The 20995-nt window shown below is 40.3% G+C and overlaps 1 protein-coding gene across 4 annotated transcripts in view; it reads right to left on the reverse strand.

Annotated features, from left to right (window-relative positions):
* grin2bb (glutamate receptor, ionotropic, N-methyl D-aspartate 2B, genome duplicate b) overlaps positions 1–20995 on the reverse strand; it is a 125896-nt gene that overhangs the window by 8565 nt on the left and 96336 nt on the right. For all 4 annotated transcript variants that reach the window (XM_088075498.1, XM_088075500.1, XM_088075497.1 and 1 more), the window contains 5 exons: positions 19472–19597; positions 17964–18193; positions 15703–15863; positions 12875–13062; positions 5098–5336 (listed from right to left, as the gene is read on the reverse strand). In XM_088075498.1, the coding sequence (XP_087931624.1) occupies positions 5098–5336; positions 12875–13062; positions 15703–15863; positions 17964–18193; positions 19472–19597 (944 nt within the window). The remainder of the gene's footprint in view (positions 1–5097; positions 5337–12874; positions 13063–15702; positions 15864–17963; positions 18194–19471; positions 19598–20995) is intronic.

Below are 20995 nucleotides of genomic sequence, written 5' to 3' on the forward strand. Positions count from 1 at the left end.
CTATCTGTATTACATTTTATTTTTCACTCTGCAACTTCAGTGTTAATTCAGCAATGGAAATGCATAAATGATATCGGGCTGTGGAAACACCTCTTGGAACGGGTAAGCATTTAAAATGGATGTTGTAGTGCAACAAGTAAAATCAGTCTCAAGCATGTCAGAGTTTAGCGTGAATCGTAAAGCTACCATGCAAAAAGCAGCGCTTGTGTTCTGCATAAAAATAGCTGTTTCGGAAGCTACAAAGACAGAAGGAGATTTCTGCCAATTCAACAACAAAAAGAAAAGAAACAAACCACGTTTCTAAAGTGCTCAAGGCCAACTCTGTTTTAAGTTCTCTTAGGTTCATCTGAGTAGGTGTAAACCAAGTGACATTACAACTAGAAACACCAAAACACTGGTGTCCTTTTCTGAGGCAAATAACAACCGAGACAATTTGCATGCAATAATGAACAACCCCCCTTCCCCCTTTCTTAAAAGGTAGCATTATGCAAATGAATCAAGTGAGTGATTATCTATGTGCACCTAAACAGCTTGCATCAGTAACACTGAGCCACCTTGTTAAGTGACCCATCTGAGATGAGCACCTCGATATCCACAAACACACCTTCAGGTCACCAGCTGAAGATGCGCAGCAATGGAAGTATTTTTTATTTCGACAGCATTAAAGTCCAAAATAAAAGGCTTTTTGAGAGTGTCTTTCTTCAGTGTAGTGACATACTTCTGAGTGAAACAGGATGAGCAGGCGGGACATAATGTTGGGAGGAACTGGATTTGATCATTAAGAAGTAGGTGTGTCACTTACTAAGGCGCTGACAGTGTACACTGATGGGATAGTCGTATCTTTCAGGGAGAGGGAGATGAGGTCCATCGTTTGCTCCATGTAGTTACTGAAGCAGTCCGCTGTAAAATGCTTTAACACAATCTGAAGCTGTGACAGATACCACTTTCTTCAAAGTGAAAAAATTCTAGCCAGAGGGCCAGTAACCACGGTATTTTGGGGAAATGGTACAAAAAGTTTGGTGTGGTGAACACCCAATGACACATCGACCAAGACATGAAGGCTGGGACACAGACACATATCGTGTCTCATCCCTGGGGTGAAACTCGTGCAGTAAAATGTGGTCTGCACTTCCTGAAAGATTCAATAGAGTGACCCAGTGATGAGGTTCTTCTGTAGGCCAACCCAGAAGCTAATGTTGCCCTTTTTCCCTCGTCAAAAAGCCATTGGATTTTGGATTATTGCAGAAAATAAGCTCTGCAGTCAACAAATGTTTATGATAATTATATGTTTTGTTCAGCAAGATAATATTCACAAATGAGCATACTTTAATGATTAATGTAATTGCCAGAAGTAAAAAGCAAATGTTAGGCTAAAATGAACTACAGTACTGTTGCATCGCCACTGCTAAGAGGCTGTAAAGCCATGGTCAGCATGTCTCGATGTAATGACAGTCTGTTGTCTCCTTTAGCCATTTGTAAGTAACTGCCTTTTTTTAAAGACATAAATGCTTCAAAGTTTGCTAGTGACTGACATATTTGATGTCGCAGAACAAAACGTGAAAGCCTCTTCGGCTTGTGTTAACCACAGACCTTATTTCAGGCTTCTAACCAAAAACCCATTCAAAAAACCCGAGGTGCTGAAATGCTAACTGATTTCTGGGTTTTAGGACTCATAACTCATTTCTTTATAGCTGCTGCACTACCACAGAATACAGGGATGACTGATTCATTCTCAAGGAAGTCGGCCTTGGGTTGGGAAATGTTTTACATGAAAAATAAATATATGAGTGAAATCTACAGTGCTGCAATTAGTGAAAAGATCGTTAACAAAAGACCATGAACAAATGCTTTCTATATGCAAACCCTCCATATGTCATTTGTTTAGTATATGATGTGAAACAGGTCCACAGTATGACTTTGAGAGGTGCACAGTATAAAAGAATTAAAAGGCACTTTTCATTTATTCAAGGCTTTAAGTTGATAAACAGTGGACCCTTGTCAAAGACTGCAGGCTTTTTTAACCCCATCAGTTACCAAGGCCACACTGATACTTGGATGCTGATGCTGGTTGCCAGTCTTGCTGGTAACTGACTATCGATAGTCACGATTTTTGCAATAACAATAACAATACTGCTTGTTGTAAGTGCTTTTTGCAAGTTGTTATGGCAAACCAGGCAACACATGCACATCAAAGTCGTTTTTTACTCTCCTTAATGGGCGAAGAGGCTATAAAGAGCTCACCGGATAGTTGGGGTTTTTTTAAGATTATTTATTGGGCTATTTTTTGCCTTTACTTTATAGGAAGTGTTAGGGGGAGAGAGAGGGGATGACATGCAGCAAACGTGCAGCAAACAGCTGAGGCTGGAATGGAACCCACGACCGTGGCGAGGACGTAGACTCTGTACATGGGGTGCCCACTGTACCAACTGAGGTACCCCCTCAGGATAGTTTTTTTTATTGGTTATGGCGATTAAGTAAACTGTTCACATCTTAGGTGTTCACTCTTGATCTATGTGGTGTCAGACAGGTTAGGGACATAGTTTAACCTGAGTAAAACCTGGGTAGATGTTACCAGTATGCTTTTACCTAGTTCTTATTGGATGGTCAAACAGCATCTGAGAGCCCCTCCCCACCGACTGCTGCATCTTCCAGTTTTTGTCAAATTTTGAAGTTGAAAAACATGGCAATCATACCCACTTCATGTAGCGATTGGCCAGGTGTGTGAATGTGAGAAACATAATTGGTGTTTCCATCAAAGGCTTTAAGTATAGTACCTCTAGACCCATAAGTTACACCTATGAATACGTCCTACACTCTTGATCTGATGAGCATTTTCACCATGGACAGTACTCTCACATGTGGGTGGGGTTGTTGTTACTCAGTGCTCCGTCCAGCAGCACTTTTTTTTCCTGGTTCACAGATCACACAGAGGGAAGTCTGCACCCCATTTATCGTCCACAAAACGAGGCTACAGGCTGGAGTGAGAGTCTCTCTCAATGGGATATTTGAAAATAGCGGGCTTGTGCATTGATTTCTTGTCAGGTGAGAGCAGGGATTTAGTGCTGCCAAAGCTTACCAAATGAAGCTCAGACGCATTTTTTTTCTCCAAGTGAGGATTAGAATATGCTGTTCACACACTCCACTCCACGATTAATATACATTCTTTCCACTCATAAAGAAAAGTGTAAGTCATCCAAAAGGGACAATAAAAACAAAAAGTCATAGTGTGTTGAGTGATTCACGTCATTATCTCATATATTGAGTAACATTACAAGTAAACGTTCCACCTTAAAAGTTGCTGGCAGTTGGCCCAGTGAACTAAATTACTTTTTCTCAGTCTACAGCTGCTGCAAAACATAATTACATGTTAAAGTTTAAGTCTACTAATGTATGAAAGACTTGTCACGTTGTGAACAGCAGTTAAAGCAGCCACAGCTCAGCACTGAGCACAGAGTGCTGATTCTCTGCTGACCAATCAACGGACTGCAGTGTTTGTAGCTCCACCTTTGAGTACTGCCTCTGTGAGCTAGGGACCCTAAGTGGAGGGGTGACAAAAAATAGGGACGGTTCCAAAGGTACTACAGTGCTATTTACAATTGACACGCAAAAAAAATGCGTACCGAACTGAAGTAAACCGTACTGACCTGCTGGTGGAAATGCCTCATTTGGGTAACAAGGTTAGGCTCCCTTTTTCCATTTTTAGCCAAATTTTGCAGGGGTAAAATAGAGTGAACACCCTAAAAGAGACTTAAAATATGCTCTTTTATTCTGCAATTGAAATGATTATCATATCTCGCCCCTCTCTTTAGCAGCCTTTTCATCCCGCCTTCAAGTGTGGCCGTTTGTAACAGCTAAAAACACTTTTGCCTTCGGACGTGATCAGACGACACAGCTTATGAAGTTGTTTGTTTTGAGCATACTGACACCATAACCTTGAGTGGCAAATGTTTTTATGAGTCTTCTGCAGCTGCAGTCAGTCAAAAAGCCACCGGTTAGTTGTGTTATTCATATCATATTTATCACCTTCAGAATTCTAATAAAATTAAATGTTGCAACTTTCCTTTCCTAACCAAACCTATAATACTACACGTAAAAATACCTGTGATAACTTTTCTATGTAAATATCCACATCAAACATTTTTTTGTTTTCATATAGTCCTGTTTTTTCTGATAAAAAAGATAAAGAAAATGCAACTTTTTTTTGTTTGAAATAAGTGCTTTTGAAAGGCACAAAAATGAAATCTGACAGTCTGACAGGATTAAATACAGTGCCCCAAAGATGTCGTTTTTCTATAGGCCCACCTACCAGCTGACGTCGCTCTGCTTCCCTCATCAAAAAGTTATTGCAGACAATAAGATCTGTGGTGAACAAATGTTTATGATACTTACACGTTTTGTTCAGTGAGACAATCTTCACAAATTAATGCAACTTTTAGGATTTTAGATGCCTCAACTTAATTGTAGAGGTAAGACACTATTTCTAAACTAAACAAACTACACTATGGTCGCGTCGCTACTGCTACGAGGCTATAAAGCCATGCTTAGCGTGCGGCGTGATGACGTAGTTTCATTGCCACTTTTTTAAGACATAAAAGCTTCAAAGTTCACGGTGGAGTATTTACTGATGTATTTTATGTTGTAAAACAAAATGTTAAAGTCTCTTCAACTTGTGTTGACCACAGATCTTATTTCAGGCTTCTAACCAAAAACCCATTCAAAAAACCCATTGACTTTGAGACAAGGGAATCGGAGCGGCTAGTTCATTTCTGGGTTGTAGGATTTATTATTGGGGTTCTATTTTATACTTGTACTGCTAAAGATATTACAATACTGTGCCTGACCTGTAGTGTGCTTTACAGATTGTCAAACTGCTTTAGAGTTAAGATAAGTGAAGATGTGATTTCTTCAGGATGCTGTTGCCTTGTGTTTGTTTACCTGACCTAAAAAAGCCACAGGTTAAGTCAGGTGAGTCATCCTATCCCCCTGACGGACTTGATACACCTCAACCACAGCCAGTGGTTTGAAAACAACCACTTTTGTGATCTTTCTGTCAGGAGGACAAAGGTCAGACCTAAAATAAAACACGAGCACACTCACTCTGCTAATGGAGAAGGTGGCCCCGGGCTGTCCCGAGCACACGCCCATGAAGCAGAAGCGCAGCTGCCAGTAGAACCAATGTTCACAGATGAAGGTGATTAATGACAGAACCATGGCGGCCCCCAGCATGTAGAAGACCCCCGCCATGTTGTCCACGTCCAGCTGGCTGCTCATCACCTCGTTCTTCTCGTTGTGGCAGATGCCCGTCAGCCACAAGGCCTCCAGCTCCTCCATCTCACCTGGAGGAAGGAGACACGCAGGTTACTGTATGTGTTTGTGTGTATGTTTGTGTGACTTGTGCACTTGGATGAGTTTGCCCAGAGGTGTCTGACCGTGTAAGTGTGAGTAGAAAGAGAGGGCACATTTTTTGGATGGGGAGTTGATGCCAAAAACAGCTCAGGTCTCACATACGTGCAACAAATGTCATGCTGCATTATTTTGACTGAACGCCCCCTTGAGGATCATCCTCATTAAGGATTTGCTTATGCAAGGCTATCCCTTTCTTGTTGTGGGAAAGAAAACAACTGCCTGCTGGGACTTGACAGTCCTCAGGGAGGAAGTGTGTGTGTGGTCATGTGACGAGTGTTTCCGCCCTGAAATGTGTCCCCCTCAGTTCCACATCCTTGGGATTGCTAAGGGGGGAGGACACGTCCAGAGAGATTTGTTTGATCTGCACCGATGGTCTGTTTTTGTGTCTGTTTGAGATCAAGGGGGTAGATATTTTCCCAATGCTTACATAACACAGTTTTTTGTATGAGTGTGTGTGTGTGTGTGTGTGTGTGTGTGTGTGTGTGTGTGTCTCAGATAGCTGTTAACTAGTTTTCAAATATGCCCCGTTTTCAATGCATGACTCGACTTGACTCACTTTCGGTACCACATACTTTTCTCTGTATAGTTTCTCAGGTAGGTAGACAGGTAGCGTCCACCTGGTATTTTGGTATTTTCAGATGATTGATACCAACGCCGTGTGAAACTGCCATGATATCATCTCCAATGCGATACTTTCTGAATCCTCCATTGCGATACTTTCTGAATCTTAATCCTGAAAATCAGGATGATAGTGTGGGAACTAGTGACAATTCTGTCTCACCAATCAGCAGTCTGCAGTGTTTTAACTCCACCTTCTAGTATCGGCTCAGCTCCTTCGGAACCTCGACGAAGGTGGTACAAAATAATATCAGGTACTATCCACACACAAAAAAGAAAAAGATAAGAAATGACGCACAGGAGTTTTATAACTTTATGAACCTTGGTAAAAGAAAAGAATGTGGGATTAAATGGCAGTCTTATGATGGTAAGTTATCATGCTGCTGAACCCCAAACAGACAATGGACAAAAATAAATCAAATCTGGTAGCAAAGGGAATAGTCTATAACTTTATTTATTTTGTTCATGAAATAGAGTTCAGCATTTCATGACACACAGTCTTTCACTTTTTTTCTCTGCGTTGGATTAAAAGTTCGGTGCCACTGTTATGTCTGTGCATTAACTACAGAGCTGGAGCCAGGAGGCTATTAGCTTAGCTTAGCACACTGGAAGCAGGGGGGCAACAACTGTCTGCTTAGCCTGGAAGTTAAAAAATTAGAGTTACTGTACATGTTGGAGCTATTTTTTTGACAGTTTATCCATGTGCAGGCCAGTTCTGTGCAGCGTCTCAGTGCAGGTTGTGGGATGCAGTTGTAGCTGCTTCATTGTCAAAACTCACTGCCCCTGGTTGTTGTTCACCAAGAAATGCTAACAGCACATAACTCCCTGCAAAACCATTCATCGTAATTTTTACAATTCTGTTGGATTACGGATAAAAAAAAGGTTAAAAACATGTTAATTAGTAAACTACAGAGGAGCTTTAAGGTGTATTTTTGAACTGTGGGTAGAAGCTAGCTACCGTTCTCTACTGTTTCCTGTCCGCTGAATTAGCTGATTGCCTCCGGGTCCATACTAAAGACATGGTAGTGATATAAATCTTGTCGTCTGACTCTCGGAATGAAAGCAGATTCACTAAAAATATCTATTAAGATGTCTAAAAAGAAGAAATATTGGTCATAACTGCATTTTATTGTTACAAGTATTTGTGATATTTGTGGATGTATTTTGTGCATAGATTTATTTATGGTATAAGCTTTTATCTTATTTAAAATATTCTAATACCTAAAGAAAAAAAAGCCTCCTGTGGATAGCTGTTGCAAATAAATGCTAAACGGGGGCATTTGTGCATAAACATACAGTCTAATGCTACTGTGATGCCCATATCTAAGACCATTTTTAATGTTTTTAGTAACATTTGTTCTTTTCTACTATCACAAGTCAACATGAAAATGGTCTTTTGGATTTGTAATGTCTTCTTGATAAGAAGTATAATGTGGTGCGAGAACAACCCAGGACTATTTGCAGATTTTGAGCAAAAAGAAAAGCAAAGACACAAATCTGCAAAAAGTCAAGATGATCCTGTTTTTAGATGAATTAAGAACGACCAAATAACTCCCTTAACATCTTCAGATCAGGGACGGAAACTGCAAATTGGTTCCCATTTAGTAGTGATGGCTCCCACCTAGCATTGATTAATTTCTCATCAGCCTGCAGATTTCTATGATATTTCTATGAAAAAAACACTCTCCTGGATGTACTTGCTACACTCCATATGAACCAAAATTGAATCACTATATATAGAAATTGATTAAGAACTGGATCAATAAGCAGAATCAATAATGTAATTGAAATCTATACTATCATAATTATTCTCTTCTTTCTAATCCTCCTTCTGTTCTTATCCATCATCTCTCCCATCCCTTTTCCTCCTCCTCCTTTTCCACCTTCCACATTTTTTCCACTTCCCTGCTGATGCTATATCTGTTCAAATGAAGCGGCACTCAGTTTCCTGTTAGTAGTGCCATCGCTGATCCCTCTACACATATGACTTGAATCATGTTCATATCTGGACTCTAACAGGTCGTGACAGATATGAGCAAACATCTATGAGTCTGATCTTTTAAACTGGACTAATGCATGAGTGCTGACAGCTGAACGGCCTGCATGAAGTAATGAGAGGTAATGTCTGATGTGTTGGCCTCTTGTACACAGTCGAGACAACAATGAGACTTTAAATCCATTTGGTAAATTTGTGCAGACATCTCTGATCTTTGGGGAACACACACACTCAACCATGCACACAGTCAAATCCTATGTACGCACACACACACACACACACACACGCACAGCCTGGCACTTAAGTGAACATCGCTCAGCAGTGTATGTCGCAGTCTGAGTCGATTTAGCTCCTACAGATCTGATTCGAGGTGAATGTTCTCTCTGTGCTGACCTCTTCATCCATCACACACACCGGGATGGAAAGTGATAGCCATCGAAGACAAACCTGTGTGTGTGTATGTGTGTGTGTATGAGCTGTATAATATATGTGATCTGGCAGGTGGTGCAGTATGGTGCACATACTGTCTCTGGAGGTGGACTGCTACTGTAGGTGTACTCTCCAAAGGCAACCATTTACATCAGGGACAGTCATTTCTCTTACACAAAGCTTTTCCTGAGATACACAATGTTAAAGTGCTGCAAAAACCACCAACTGGTGATATATTATAAAATCTTTAATTCCACATTTCTGTTTCTCACAGAACTTCATTCCTTTACTAAGGCCACGAACTTTCCCTTGTCGGAAGTACTGGATATAGTGTATTACAATAAGAGGGATTAAAACTTGAGTGTATACAGACATTCATTACATTTCTGACAGCAAAAATAAATATTATCTTACTTGTCAGTCAACAACAAACGTGCATTAAAACATCCATCAGTTATCTGCTTTTAGTGAAGTAAAAAATACTGAGAACTTACCAGTCATAATGTCCAGTGAAAGTAAATCTCTCTGAGAATATGTAGTGTCCGAATATAAGCGTCCGACTATCGCGTCACACCGATAACACCAGACACTCTGTTTACACTAAATCCATTTAATATGCACTTCTGTTTGGTCATGTAAAAAAAGTCCTAATTGATCAGCTGTGCACTCGAGATCAGACATGAAACATAGCCACTTAAAATACTGGTGAGTACTTGCTATCTTTCCTTTTCTTTGTATTTTTTTTTAACAAACTCAAACTTGGACAAATCATGCTAAACAACTCAGATCCATATGACTTGGCAGCCCTAGCCTGGAGTACAGTCCGTGGTGTAATACCTCCACTCATAAACCCAGAAATTGGAAACTACCTTTTTTTTTTTTTACTGAGTGCTTACACTTCAGTAACATAGGTAAACCTCACAAGATGGTATAGAAATAGAAAAAAGGGCAAAGCTTAGTTTTTGAACAGACTGATAATAATCTTTCTCTATAGAAAGTCAAAGGCCTCAGTCAGAAGAAGGGATCCTGATCATGTTCTTTGGAGCCCACCAATATTATACACCAAAAACAACTCTGATCCAGTGTGTATTTCTGATATTTCTCTACTATGGTAAGCCTGCATTAAAGTCAGTGAAACACTTACGGTATCTTAAATGTTTCAGCAGTTTGACATGAAATTCTCATATCAAGGTCTTTCTTCAACTTTCAAAAAGTTCACTAACACACTCAAATTAAGAGGCCAAAAGGTGCTGGAGAAGAGATGATATGAGAGAGGAAAAAAGATAAGGAAATTCAATTTTAGTATGTGGACCTTGTGATGACACTTTGATAGCAGAATAACCAACTTTAAGAAAGTAAAACCTGCATCACAAATTCAGTGTTTGGTACACTGCATTGTGTTTTTGTAGAGTGTATCATATGTGGATCACAAGCTTTTGGAAGTGTTTCAAAAAAATCTCACTCCATCTCTACTTTTTAGTTGCAGCGTTCAGTTTTCAATCAACATAGGAGCTCTTTACAGTGGAGGCTGTTGTTATGTCTGTACCTTAAGGTCTATTCTCTCATTATCAGTCTACACCTCATCCAGCATCATCCCTGATCTCCTTGTCATTTGTGGCCAAAACCCGTTCAAACAGAGACGCCAAATGAGCATTCAAACCAACATCCACAAACCACCTCAACCGGCTCGATCCTCTCATCATGACAGAGCAGCAGCTCAATGCAAAGGTCCTCGTGGATCACTGCACTCGTCATTCTCTCAGAGCGACGCTAGACGCCCTGACGGCTTCTTTCGGTCACTACCCAAAACACACAGCCACAGCTGGGGCTCAAAACAAAAACCCGACCTACAAATGGATAGCATTGCTCTGCGGCACATACACAATCAGGAGGGTTGCTGTCTATTTGATGCACACTAATGGGATACGGACTCATGATTCAACCTCCTTACTGTGTATAAATATGCACATGATGCAGTGTTAAGATATACTGCCACCATATTTATTGTTGAATTGATCAGCTGCTGTCAAAGCGCTACATGAATTCATTTCTACAAAGACACGTGTGCCGGGTGTGAACACTCACGGTGCTCCTGCGCTCCCTGCACATCACTTATCAGCCGTTGGAAGCGGTAAAGGGTTTCAATTATTAACACACTTTTCAAAATCGAAAGTTGAGCTTTACAGTTTTTATGTGTGCTTCTTCTGAAGCTTACAGAGTATTGGAGAGCACATCTTAGAGCACTATAGTTGCCTTAATCAGGGAGCTTTTCTTTTAATATGTCAAACTGGCACTGTAATTTGGAGATGAAAGTGAGTGTAGATACGGGTGTGTGGTTCACAGCAGAGAGTTTTCAAACTCAAATCCTGTCATTGACAATTTTTTGCAAAGACTGAGCATCGTGCAGTGTCACTATTTGCAAGACTACAAATTCCTTCCAGATTCCTTTTTGAGATTATTTCCCATTCTGTTGCTGGTGGAAACGATTATGCAAAACTCCTTTTAAGAAATGACACATTAACAACTGCTTATATGTCCACTAAAACATGTAACTCTGAAAGGCATCATGTCGACAGTATTCTTGTCAATTTGGCATCAATATATTTTGGAAAGATAAATTGTATTTGTGTACAGACTTTACATTTTGGATTTGTCGCCTCAACTTGCTACCAGCCCTCATTGGTTAGCTGTGCTATTTTAGCACGAGGAAACCATGGGAATGTGAGGTCAGCTATTTAAAAAATGAAAGCTTCTCACTACAGTAAGTGCTGGTCGGTGAAAAAGACGCACAAACACCAACTCTTGGTCATTCCAGATGTCCACCTGTTTCTCTATTTTTACAGTCCAAAATATCTGATTCTTGTTTACATTCTTGCACCTCACTGAAGTCCCCTACATGTTTAATGTCTACCTGTTTTGCTGCTTCTTGTTTGGTGTTGAAGAGAGCGCAGCTTTTGGTTGTCGGCAATGTTCACGTCATTAGACTTTAGTATTTGCATGAGCCAAGACTAAAACTTACAATACTATTAAACGTGTGATATTATCAGAATATTTAGACGAGATGAAGAATGATTTAAGACAGCTCAGACTGAATTTTATGACTACCTTACATCAAATGATAAAGATCACAAGAGCACGCCATAACTCTCTCATGACTAGAATTTTCACGATTTTATTCCAACATTGGAAATTTGTGTGTCAGTGAAATTCTTTGAAAGTCGTTTGATGTAAGGCCGGCATTAGCCAAAACAAACAACGGGCTTCCCTGTTGAATGAATAAGTCCTCTGACGCAGTCTGCCAGTCAATGTGACACTGAAGAAATATGTCAATTATACAGTCCAACAGCATTCACAGAGCTCCATCTACCTGTCTCCAGTTAAGGTCAATATTTCCTGTCACTGCCAAAACAGCCTTGGCAGTGTGCTGCCAAAACCTCCTGAGTTACCAAATAAACAAACTCCCTCTGTACTCGAGCTTTCACCTCTACAACTGCAGCAGCTGCAGGCTTTTGGGCCTGCTGGTTCCTCACTGTTGATTAAGGACTGAACCGTGCCAGCCTGGCTCAGGAGACCTCATCCTGCAGCTCAACAGCCTCATCGACTGCTGGCATCTACCAGCAGGCTCTTGGGTTGTCACCATAACAAACATCGGCCACCCTCTGAGTCACAGCTTCCTTACAGCTACTTTGATAACTTCAACCTTAATACAGCGATGACGACTTAACTTCATTTTGTGATTCTCTACCTGAACAATCGCCGTTTTATGTTTCTTAAACTCTGTTACAGTGATTCAACTCTGCAGGGAAGTTCATTTTTGTTTATAAAGAGGGAAATAATTTCAGGCTACAACAGCAATTTCTAAAAATTGTGGATCTATTTGGTCATCCTTTGATATGGTTGTTGAAACAGTATACCTCCTAGAGGATGCAATAATCAAAATCTCTGATAACTTACTCACTGTTGTATCAAAAACCACAGAGAAACGCCAGATAGAAATGTCCTCATTATTGCTGTATAATGAGCTGTATTTACTTAATGTTGTGAAGTTGCTGAAACTTCAAATAACAAGTGGAATTACCTTAAATCAAGTAAGTCTGACTTAATTTAATCATGACAAAGAGGATTTAGCTTTATATGATTGACTTTTATGCAAACAGCAGAATAAAGACATTCAGTTTACAGTGTTTCCCATACATATAGTCATATAATCTGCATCAACTTCACAACGTGAAGTAAATATAACCGAATTTTAAGTAAGCTTAACAATTAAAGTAAACATAAATTAAGATTATATTTACTTTCATTTTTCAAGGCATTTGGGTTTCTAGATCTTTTTGTGTAAAATCAGTTTGTCAGAGATTACATTGCAGACCTCTTCATTCCAATAATTCAAAAACAAACAAAAAAAAAATTCAAGTTCCTTACCGTCTCCAAACAGCATGAGGATGGCCAGATCCACAGCTCGCTTCCATCCAGAATCTTTCTGGATGGCAATGCCGTAGCCGGTGGAAGCGAACACCTTGCCGCTCCCAATGGTGACCAGTTTACAGCCCTCGTCTCTGCCCGCCATGTAGTTCAGCACCGCAGCGTCGTAGATGAAGGCGTCCAGTTTGCTACAGAGCACAATTGATAGAAAATATTAGATAAACACATTTTTACATAGTGTAATGTCTTGCACCTCCAATTATATAGTGACAGTGAATAAATGTGTCCAAAATCACTCAGTCATTCATCACTATTCCCACTCAGTAGTTTATAATAAAGGGATTTTTGATACTTATGACTCATCATATTTTGTGTCGCTGCTGTATTAATTTACACATATATTAACAAAGCTGGATATTTTGGGTTAGTTAATTTTTGAAAAGTTTCCTGGAAAGGACTTTGTAAACTGGTGCTAATTACAGAGAAAATTTAGACAGGTATTTTAGTTAGTTTAACTGGCTGTGTTAAGTTAAAAAAATAGTTGCTGATTTCAGGAGTAATTTCCATGTAGGATCCGCTCCATGTAAACCCAAGTAAATATTCATTCATCATTTATTATGATTGGAGACTGTACTCTCCATTAATGTTGAATTGTATTCTACCCTGTGCACATTACTGCGTGTTCAGACGACCTGCTGTGCACCGAGCAAAACACTTCAGGAAACGCTGGCTTAGCATTTAATTGAAATTAATTAATTGCAAGTGTAACAATTGAACTCAAGCTCTATTTCAGCTATAATTAATGACAAATTGCACAGTTATTTCAGGGAAACTTAGAAGGAAATTATAAGAAATTTATGGTTGTATAAAGTGTTACCAGGCGAAACATTGCATTGAGGGATAATTAGGCAAGGCAGCGTGCATGCTATAGACAAAATGAGGGCACTCTACGACACACACATATTTCAGTTTGAATTTGTACACATCAGAGTGTAAATAGAGGAAAGCAGTTTGGTGGTAACTTTGGATGCAGTATCTGATTATGTTATTCTATTCTGCTCTATCCCTGGGTTTCCTGTAGTATTTAACAGCGGACCGCCTTGTATGACACAAAGACCACTTTTACTTTACATAACTTAACAACTTAAAAAACAAAATAACTTTAAAAGAAAAGGAGCAGCAGTGCTATTTCAGTACACACCTTCACCTCAATAAAAACTTCCAAACTTCTTGGTTCTGAGGCTTTTGACCACATCTCATGGTCTTCCTCAGTGAAATGTGGTTTCCCAGTGTCACAGTAAGACCCCAATCCAGACTTTCAGTGACCTCCGAGAGGAGAGGAATGTCTCCCAGACACAACTGAGCTCAGTTTGACACCATTATGATTATGACCATTTTCTGATACATCATAAATTAAGCTCCAAAACAAAAACCCTCCTCTTGTCTGAGCTCAGACCTTATTTAAGATCTTAAAATGTCAGTGCCCTGATCTTAATTTGTCTGTATAAATAATCAGTTCTTGAGATAACAGTACGATCCAAAAGAAAGCTTGATTGCTTATGGGCCTGCACAATTTGTTTTTTTTTTAGAATTTTGTCTCAAATTCAAGTCTCAACTCTGTGTCGAGTTGAGCCAGATCAAAATTTAGCAATCTCCAAATATGAGCTTCTATTGTGACTAGCAACATTTTTCTATGGGTTGGTAAAACCTAAGCCATCTCCATGACAACTGAGCAACATCAGATGTGGTTGTAATCTTCGGAAACAAAACGTATGTTTGACCTGGTGTGGATTTTTTTTAGTTTCCAAGATTGAGAATGAATCTAAAGTTCAAGTACAGGGCTGGGTGATATGGAGAAAATAAAAATCAAATACCTTGATATTGATATTGCAATAATATTGAAAGGTTGACTGCTGGTGGTTTCATGAAAACATATACACAATGAAAATGTGATAAATGATCACTGGTAATGTGGCTATAATGGATAAGTGGGTAAAGGCATATAATAGAGCAGCAGCATAATAAGTTCAGAAAATTGCATCTTCTCAATGCAACGCTGCCTTTAAAACCAGGAAAGGACAACACTTACTATATGACAATATCCAAAATCTAAGATGATATCTGGTGTCATATCAAGATATTGATAGAATATCAATATATTGCCCAGCCGTATTCATGTATGACTATAAAATTAAACTGACAATGTGACAAGGTGCATATCGTCTCAGCTGAAACATTTCCTGGGGTCACCCTGTATTCTGCTCTGTTCAATCCATATCAATCCTGAATGATCTGATAGATAAATTGACATGACAGTCTCCAGCTTGGTGACAAACCACCATCAAACGGAGCCTCGGGGCTCTGCAGGCCTCCATGGTCATTCAGCTCAGACGCTCACCAAACACCAGAGGAACATCGCTGCTTTGCATTCTTAATCCTTTAGCAGCGAGTTGATGAAAACATTAGAGGACAGGGAGAGAGGAAGAGCGAGCAGTAAAAGCAGATATAAGCCTGCACTTCAGAGGCAGAGAGTGTGAATATTAGCTAGCTTTCACAGCAACCACAGGCTATGCTGCTATTCTGAGTGCCGGTGGCAGGCTGAAACACAGCTCCGCTGGCTGCCCACCCACATCACCCAGAATGCTCCCTCTGCCTCTGTCTCACTCTCCTTATTGCTTCATCATCTTTTCTCTGTATTGCATCAGCACAGGACCTCACAGCTCCATCACACTGCCTCTTTTCTCCCCACTGAGATCCTTTCAACTCCCTCCCTCCTCACATCACCCCATCTGTCTCTCCATCCTCCCCTCTATCTCTCTCCTCCTCACCCGGTCTTCAGACTGTACAGCGCTTCATCTACATTCTTCTGGTGGAAGCTGGTCATGTAAGTATGCATGTCCCGGTAGTTGTTGCGGATGTTGCGCTCTGTACTCCCATTGGGCACCGTGCCGAACCGGAATGGCGGCGAGAATTCGTTAGGCTTCTGGAACTGTGGAGGGGGTTTTCCGGAAAAGAAACCACACAGAGAAAATGACAGAGGAGTGCTCGTTAGCATGGAAGAGGCACTGAGCCGCATCAAATAGCCTTTAATGCACTGTTGAGCAGGAGCACAGGACTAAGCTTTTGGAAACTCAAAATTAACAAAATGCTTTGAGTTGTGCTCAACAGACAGACAAACATGAAAAACTCTGGAGGGCCTAGTATTAGGACAGATATGTACTGTTCACCACATCGAGTTCAACAACAAAGCCCCAACATACAGGTCACACAAGTGCTGACACGATCAGTTGAGGGCTGCAACTGAGGATTATTTCCAAGTAATTACTAATTACTATTTAATAATTTTTTTTTTTTGATTAACTGACTATTTGTCTGGTCTTTAAAATGTTAGAAAAAAGTGACAAATGCCCATTATAACTTCCAAAATCAAAGCTGACGGTTTTATCAGAACAGCAGAAACACTGTCAGTTTAGGGTCACACAAGACAAAAGTTACATTTAGTAACTGAGCAGAATTTTGGCATTTCTGCTTGAAAATTATTGCAAAACATGTTCAGCTAATTGATTGATCAACAAATAGTTTCAGCTCTTGATTAGTTAATAAATAAAGTTTATTTATGGCGCCCAGCTTCATAGAAAAGCAATTCAAAATACTTAGATGATTAACAACAGCTTTTATATTCATTTAATCACTGAAGTAATCTATTAAGCAAACATGACAAACAATCGCTGGTTCCAGCTTCTCAAATCTGAGGATTTGCTTCTTTTGTTTCATATCTTTATAAACTGATGAGTTTAAGTTTGGGGCTGTTGGTTAGACAAAACAACTGTCCTGGGCTCCTAGAACATTTGATGGATATTTTTCACAATAATTTTAACTTTTATGACCTGGACCAGCAAATCTACAAATACCTGATACTTCTACCCCTGGGATGTACCTGAAAAGATTGCAGAATAACTCACTTTAATATAATTTAACCAATAAATAGTCTACTACAACAGGCAGAGTGCAGAGGACTCTCCTCTTGCTATCCTGAAAACCTATTGTTGCAATAAAGAGTGCATGGAAACTAGTTAGCCTCTTGAAACATGCAGATTGCGTTAAAAATAGTGGTAATACTGTACAAATGCATTTTGTGACAAACCTACAAAAACACTGATGATTCAATTGTATGATAAAAACATTGTAATAATGTGTACTATTTATGACTAACACTTTTTACACTTCAAAATGACCTGAATCAATTCAAAAGAATACATGTGAGACCTGATGGCTGGGGTCACTCACAGGGCACCTGAGGTCATCTAATTGTGCTGTGCTGGCAAAAGAGGATGGGAACCACTGAAGTAAAAGATTTATTCAAAAAATTCTGAATATTAGTTTTTGTTTTTTTTCTTCTCTTTCTGTTTGAATAATGACTATGCTGGCTGCAACCCAACCTCCAGAATAAATGTTGGTATTGTACCTTTCAGCAAACCCGGATAGATTTACATTAGTCTATAATTATACAGCGGATACACTGACACCAGCTTTGGGCAGAAAAACCACTTGGTTAGGAGAAGATCATGTTTTGGCTTAAAATACTTTGTTTTGGGGGTACAATCCTAAAAAAAAAACCACATTTGGATTTAGTGGCTAAAAAGACTCTGGAAGATGCAGCGATGACCGATCTTGTTGATGGTCTTAAACAGCGGTCTGCAGCCTGGCAGGCGCCTCACCTAGGTGCCATACCCTTCACCACCTCCTAATGATAAAGTTAGCTCATATACTTGGTCACTTTTTAAACGCTGATACAACACAATTGAAGCATATGAATTCAACATATCTGTGGTTATCAACAGCATACATTGCCAACATTTCCTTCTGGCAAGTGGGCTGTAAACTCTATGTTAAAAATAAGGTTAAATAAAATAAGATACATAATAAAAAATTTTAAAAAATCAGTGGCAGCCCTTAAATGTGAACCTGCTTATAGACTCTAATACCCAAACAACCTATAAAAAGCCATCCATATCTGGTCTCACAACATCCCACTTTCACACACCTGCTCCTCCGCCCCGCAGCCCCTCATATTGCCTTCAATTCACACCTTTTTATCTGACAGGCCCGACACCTGGTCCACATACTCCTCCTGGATCATGAAGGCAGCCAGGTTGGCAGTGTAAGAGGCCAGGAAGATGACAGCGAAGAAGGCCCACACTGATACCATGATCTTACTGGTGGTACCTTTGGGATTCTGCACGGGGACAGAGTTGTTGAAAACCAGACCCCAAAGCAGCCAGACGGCCTTGCCGATGGTGAAGGAGGGACCGCCGGGCTCTGGGGGAGACATAAAAGAGGAGGGAGGGGTGCAAAGAGAGATGACAGAGGGAAGAGGATGCAAGAAATCAGTTTCACAGATCCCAGGTGCTACTTCACTTTATCTGCATTTACTCATGACCGCCGTTGTGGGAGGCACTTGATGGATGGCAGCAACAAAGACTGGATTTATTCCCATCCTTTAGTTTGTCAGTGATTGCAGGATGCGCTGTACGGTCCACATCCGCTCCTCCAGCCACCGCTGTGACAACCTACTGTAACAGACTACCTCTGTTCCACCTACCTCTATGGCAGTATGACAAGGTAGCTACCTACTGTAGCTCTCAGAGACTGAGGGGGGAAAGAGAGACGGGGAGGGGGGTAGATGTGCAAACAGCAGGCTACAATTATGCTACAGCTGGAGCAGCAGTATAGGACAACAGCCTTACATAACCTAGCGATTAAACAACACAAACCATACACTGTTGCTGTGACAAAAGACATTCAGAAAACACGAACATAGCTCCAAACCACACACCATTACTCTTCTCCTCTGTGCTCTTTGATAAAAAGGCTGTGAGCAGCAATATAACACACCTCTGATTTTATCTTGAGTGGCTGCCGTTGTGGCAGCCTAATGCAATCCAGAGTCAAACAGAGCCGGGTGTATAAAACCTGGAGAAAAAAATAGACTGAATCTGAACCATTGATTTTGATGGGCAAATTGATTTGAACGGCCTGCTGGCACTGAATGTGATTCAACGGGGTAGTGTTGTTCCATACTGTCAGACACCATTAAACCTGACACATATTTTCAACGTTTGGTAATAGATTTACTTGAGTGTACTCATCGGTTTTTACAACCCGAGATGTGTCGGTGAAACAGTGCTGTGGAATATTTGAAAATGGCATGAATAAAAAAAGATGTAATGCAAGAAAAGAGGAGTCTTTCTTCACACAGTGATGCTAAGAATACTTAAGATCACCTATCTGGCTCTTTCCAATGTGCCTTTTCATTAGTGAGAGGGCTTAAGTGACTGTAGATGGAGATAAGCACTCCAAGACATTGAGTAGAAAGTCCCAGCGCTCCAGCCGCGCTCATTCAGAAGGGATTGTCAAAGTAATTTAGCACATGAGGGGCTCTGTTTGTATGGTGCATTCAAGGTAACAAAACACGCCAACTGAGTCTTCACTTCACACACGTGAGATCGCCTGAAAATGTACCTCCTTCTCACTTTTTTTAGAGCATGCATTGATATTGTGTTTGTCTGAGTGTGTGTCTGTGTGTAATCCTCTCACCTCGCCCATCTGCCAGGCAGCGGTTGTAACCCACCGGGCTGAAATACTCAAACACAAACACCGCCACGGCCGACACCATCAGCAACATCACAAACATCATCACCCAGACATCAGCACTGAAGGGCTCTGAAACACAGAGAGGGAGAGAGGGAGAGAGGGAGAGAGGGGGGAATGGGTAGGAGGACAGGGTGCAGAGGAAATGGAAAGGGGAGGGAGGGAGGGGGGGAGGGAGGTTTGTGGGGAGACAGAGAGAGGAAGTTCATTAAATCAAATCAGAGAAAATTATGAAATCACCCCCTGGTATCAACATGATTATTTGTATTCAGACGTTATGGACTGTGTGCTCTTTGTTGCACACTGATGGATTTTGTCTGCGTTTGTGTGAACACTAACACGCACTTCTCAAGAGAGAAACTGAGAGGACGGTGGGTAGGTGTGAATGGACAGATGTCCTCATTGAAATGGGCACATTTTCTACCACTTGCACTCTGCTTTGCAATTTTCACACACAGAATAATCTGTGACAAACACCGTAGCACTGCAGTTAACAAAACAATCCCACTACGAGGTTCAGTTAGTGGCTGCTCTGACGCTTTCATTTGCATTAAATGATCTTTATCAGGACACAGAGTTGTAAATGTTTCATTTTTCATTTTTGTGCATTTTTTAATGGGGTTCCCACACATTTTCATGAACAAATTTCAGTACTTTTCTATGACTTTTTTTTTCTTGCCTTACTTGGTCGTATTTTTCTCAAACAACAACAAGGTTCAGACTCTTTTCAAACATGATTTCAGCGGGCATACATAGAGAGAAAGAGGTGGAACGTGAAGATAAAATTTAAAAAGAAATTTACTGTATGTGACTTTAAACAAAACGTTTCCACACTCTACACATATTGGAGTTAAGTTGCTATGGCAGCAAAAAAAAAAAAAGTGCTGTTGTTTTAACATAGGTTATGCACTGAAGATTACTATAAACATTTCATTACCCACAAAAAAATTCCCTGACTTCTTCTCAAAACTTTCAATAATATTTACCAATTCCATGACTCTTCCAGGTTTAACATGACTGAGAACCTTGTTTTTAGGTAAAACGGAAACAGAGAACTTGGATGGATCACTCTCATTTTTCCTCGGAGCTTAACATTTACCATAGTTTCCACAGTTAAACTACCACTAAGTTACTGGGGATGGTAACTGCAAGGAACTTACAATGATATTTTTCGGTAACTGAGGATAATCACTGACAGTTACTGGGAAAACCAGTATTTGATCTGGATGCCGGATCCCAAGACGTTGCCTATTCAGTCGAATAAGAACTGCTCGTCTGTTGCATGGACAGACAGTTTCTAGCTTCTGGGTTTACTTTCGGGGTATACATCCAAATAAAGTTCCTGCTTGATCTATAGACTTTACACTGTGATAATGTCAAATTTTTAATTTGTTTTTCTTGGCTCCAGGAAAACATAAAACCTCTACTGATCAAAAGTCATAAGAAGAACGAGTCATGATTGACCCTGCT

Source organism: Plectropomus leopardus, chromosome 3 (genome assembly GCF_026936395.1).
Source record: "Plectropomus leopardus strain MGB_pleo_1.0 chromosome 3, ASM2693639v1, whole genome shotgun sequence".
Classification (NCBI taxonomy): Eukaryota; Metazoa; Chordata; class Actinopteri; order Perciformes; family Serranidae; genus Plectropomus; species Plectropomus leopardus.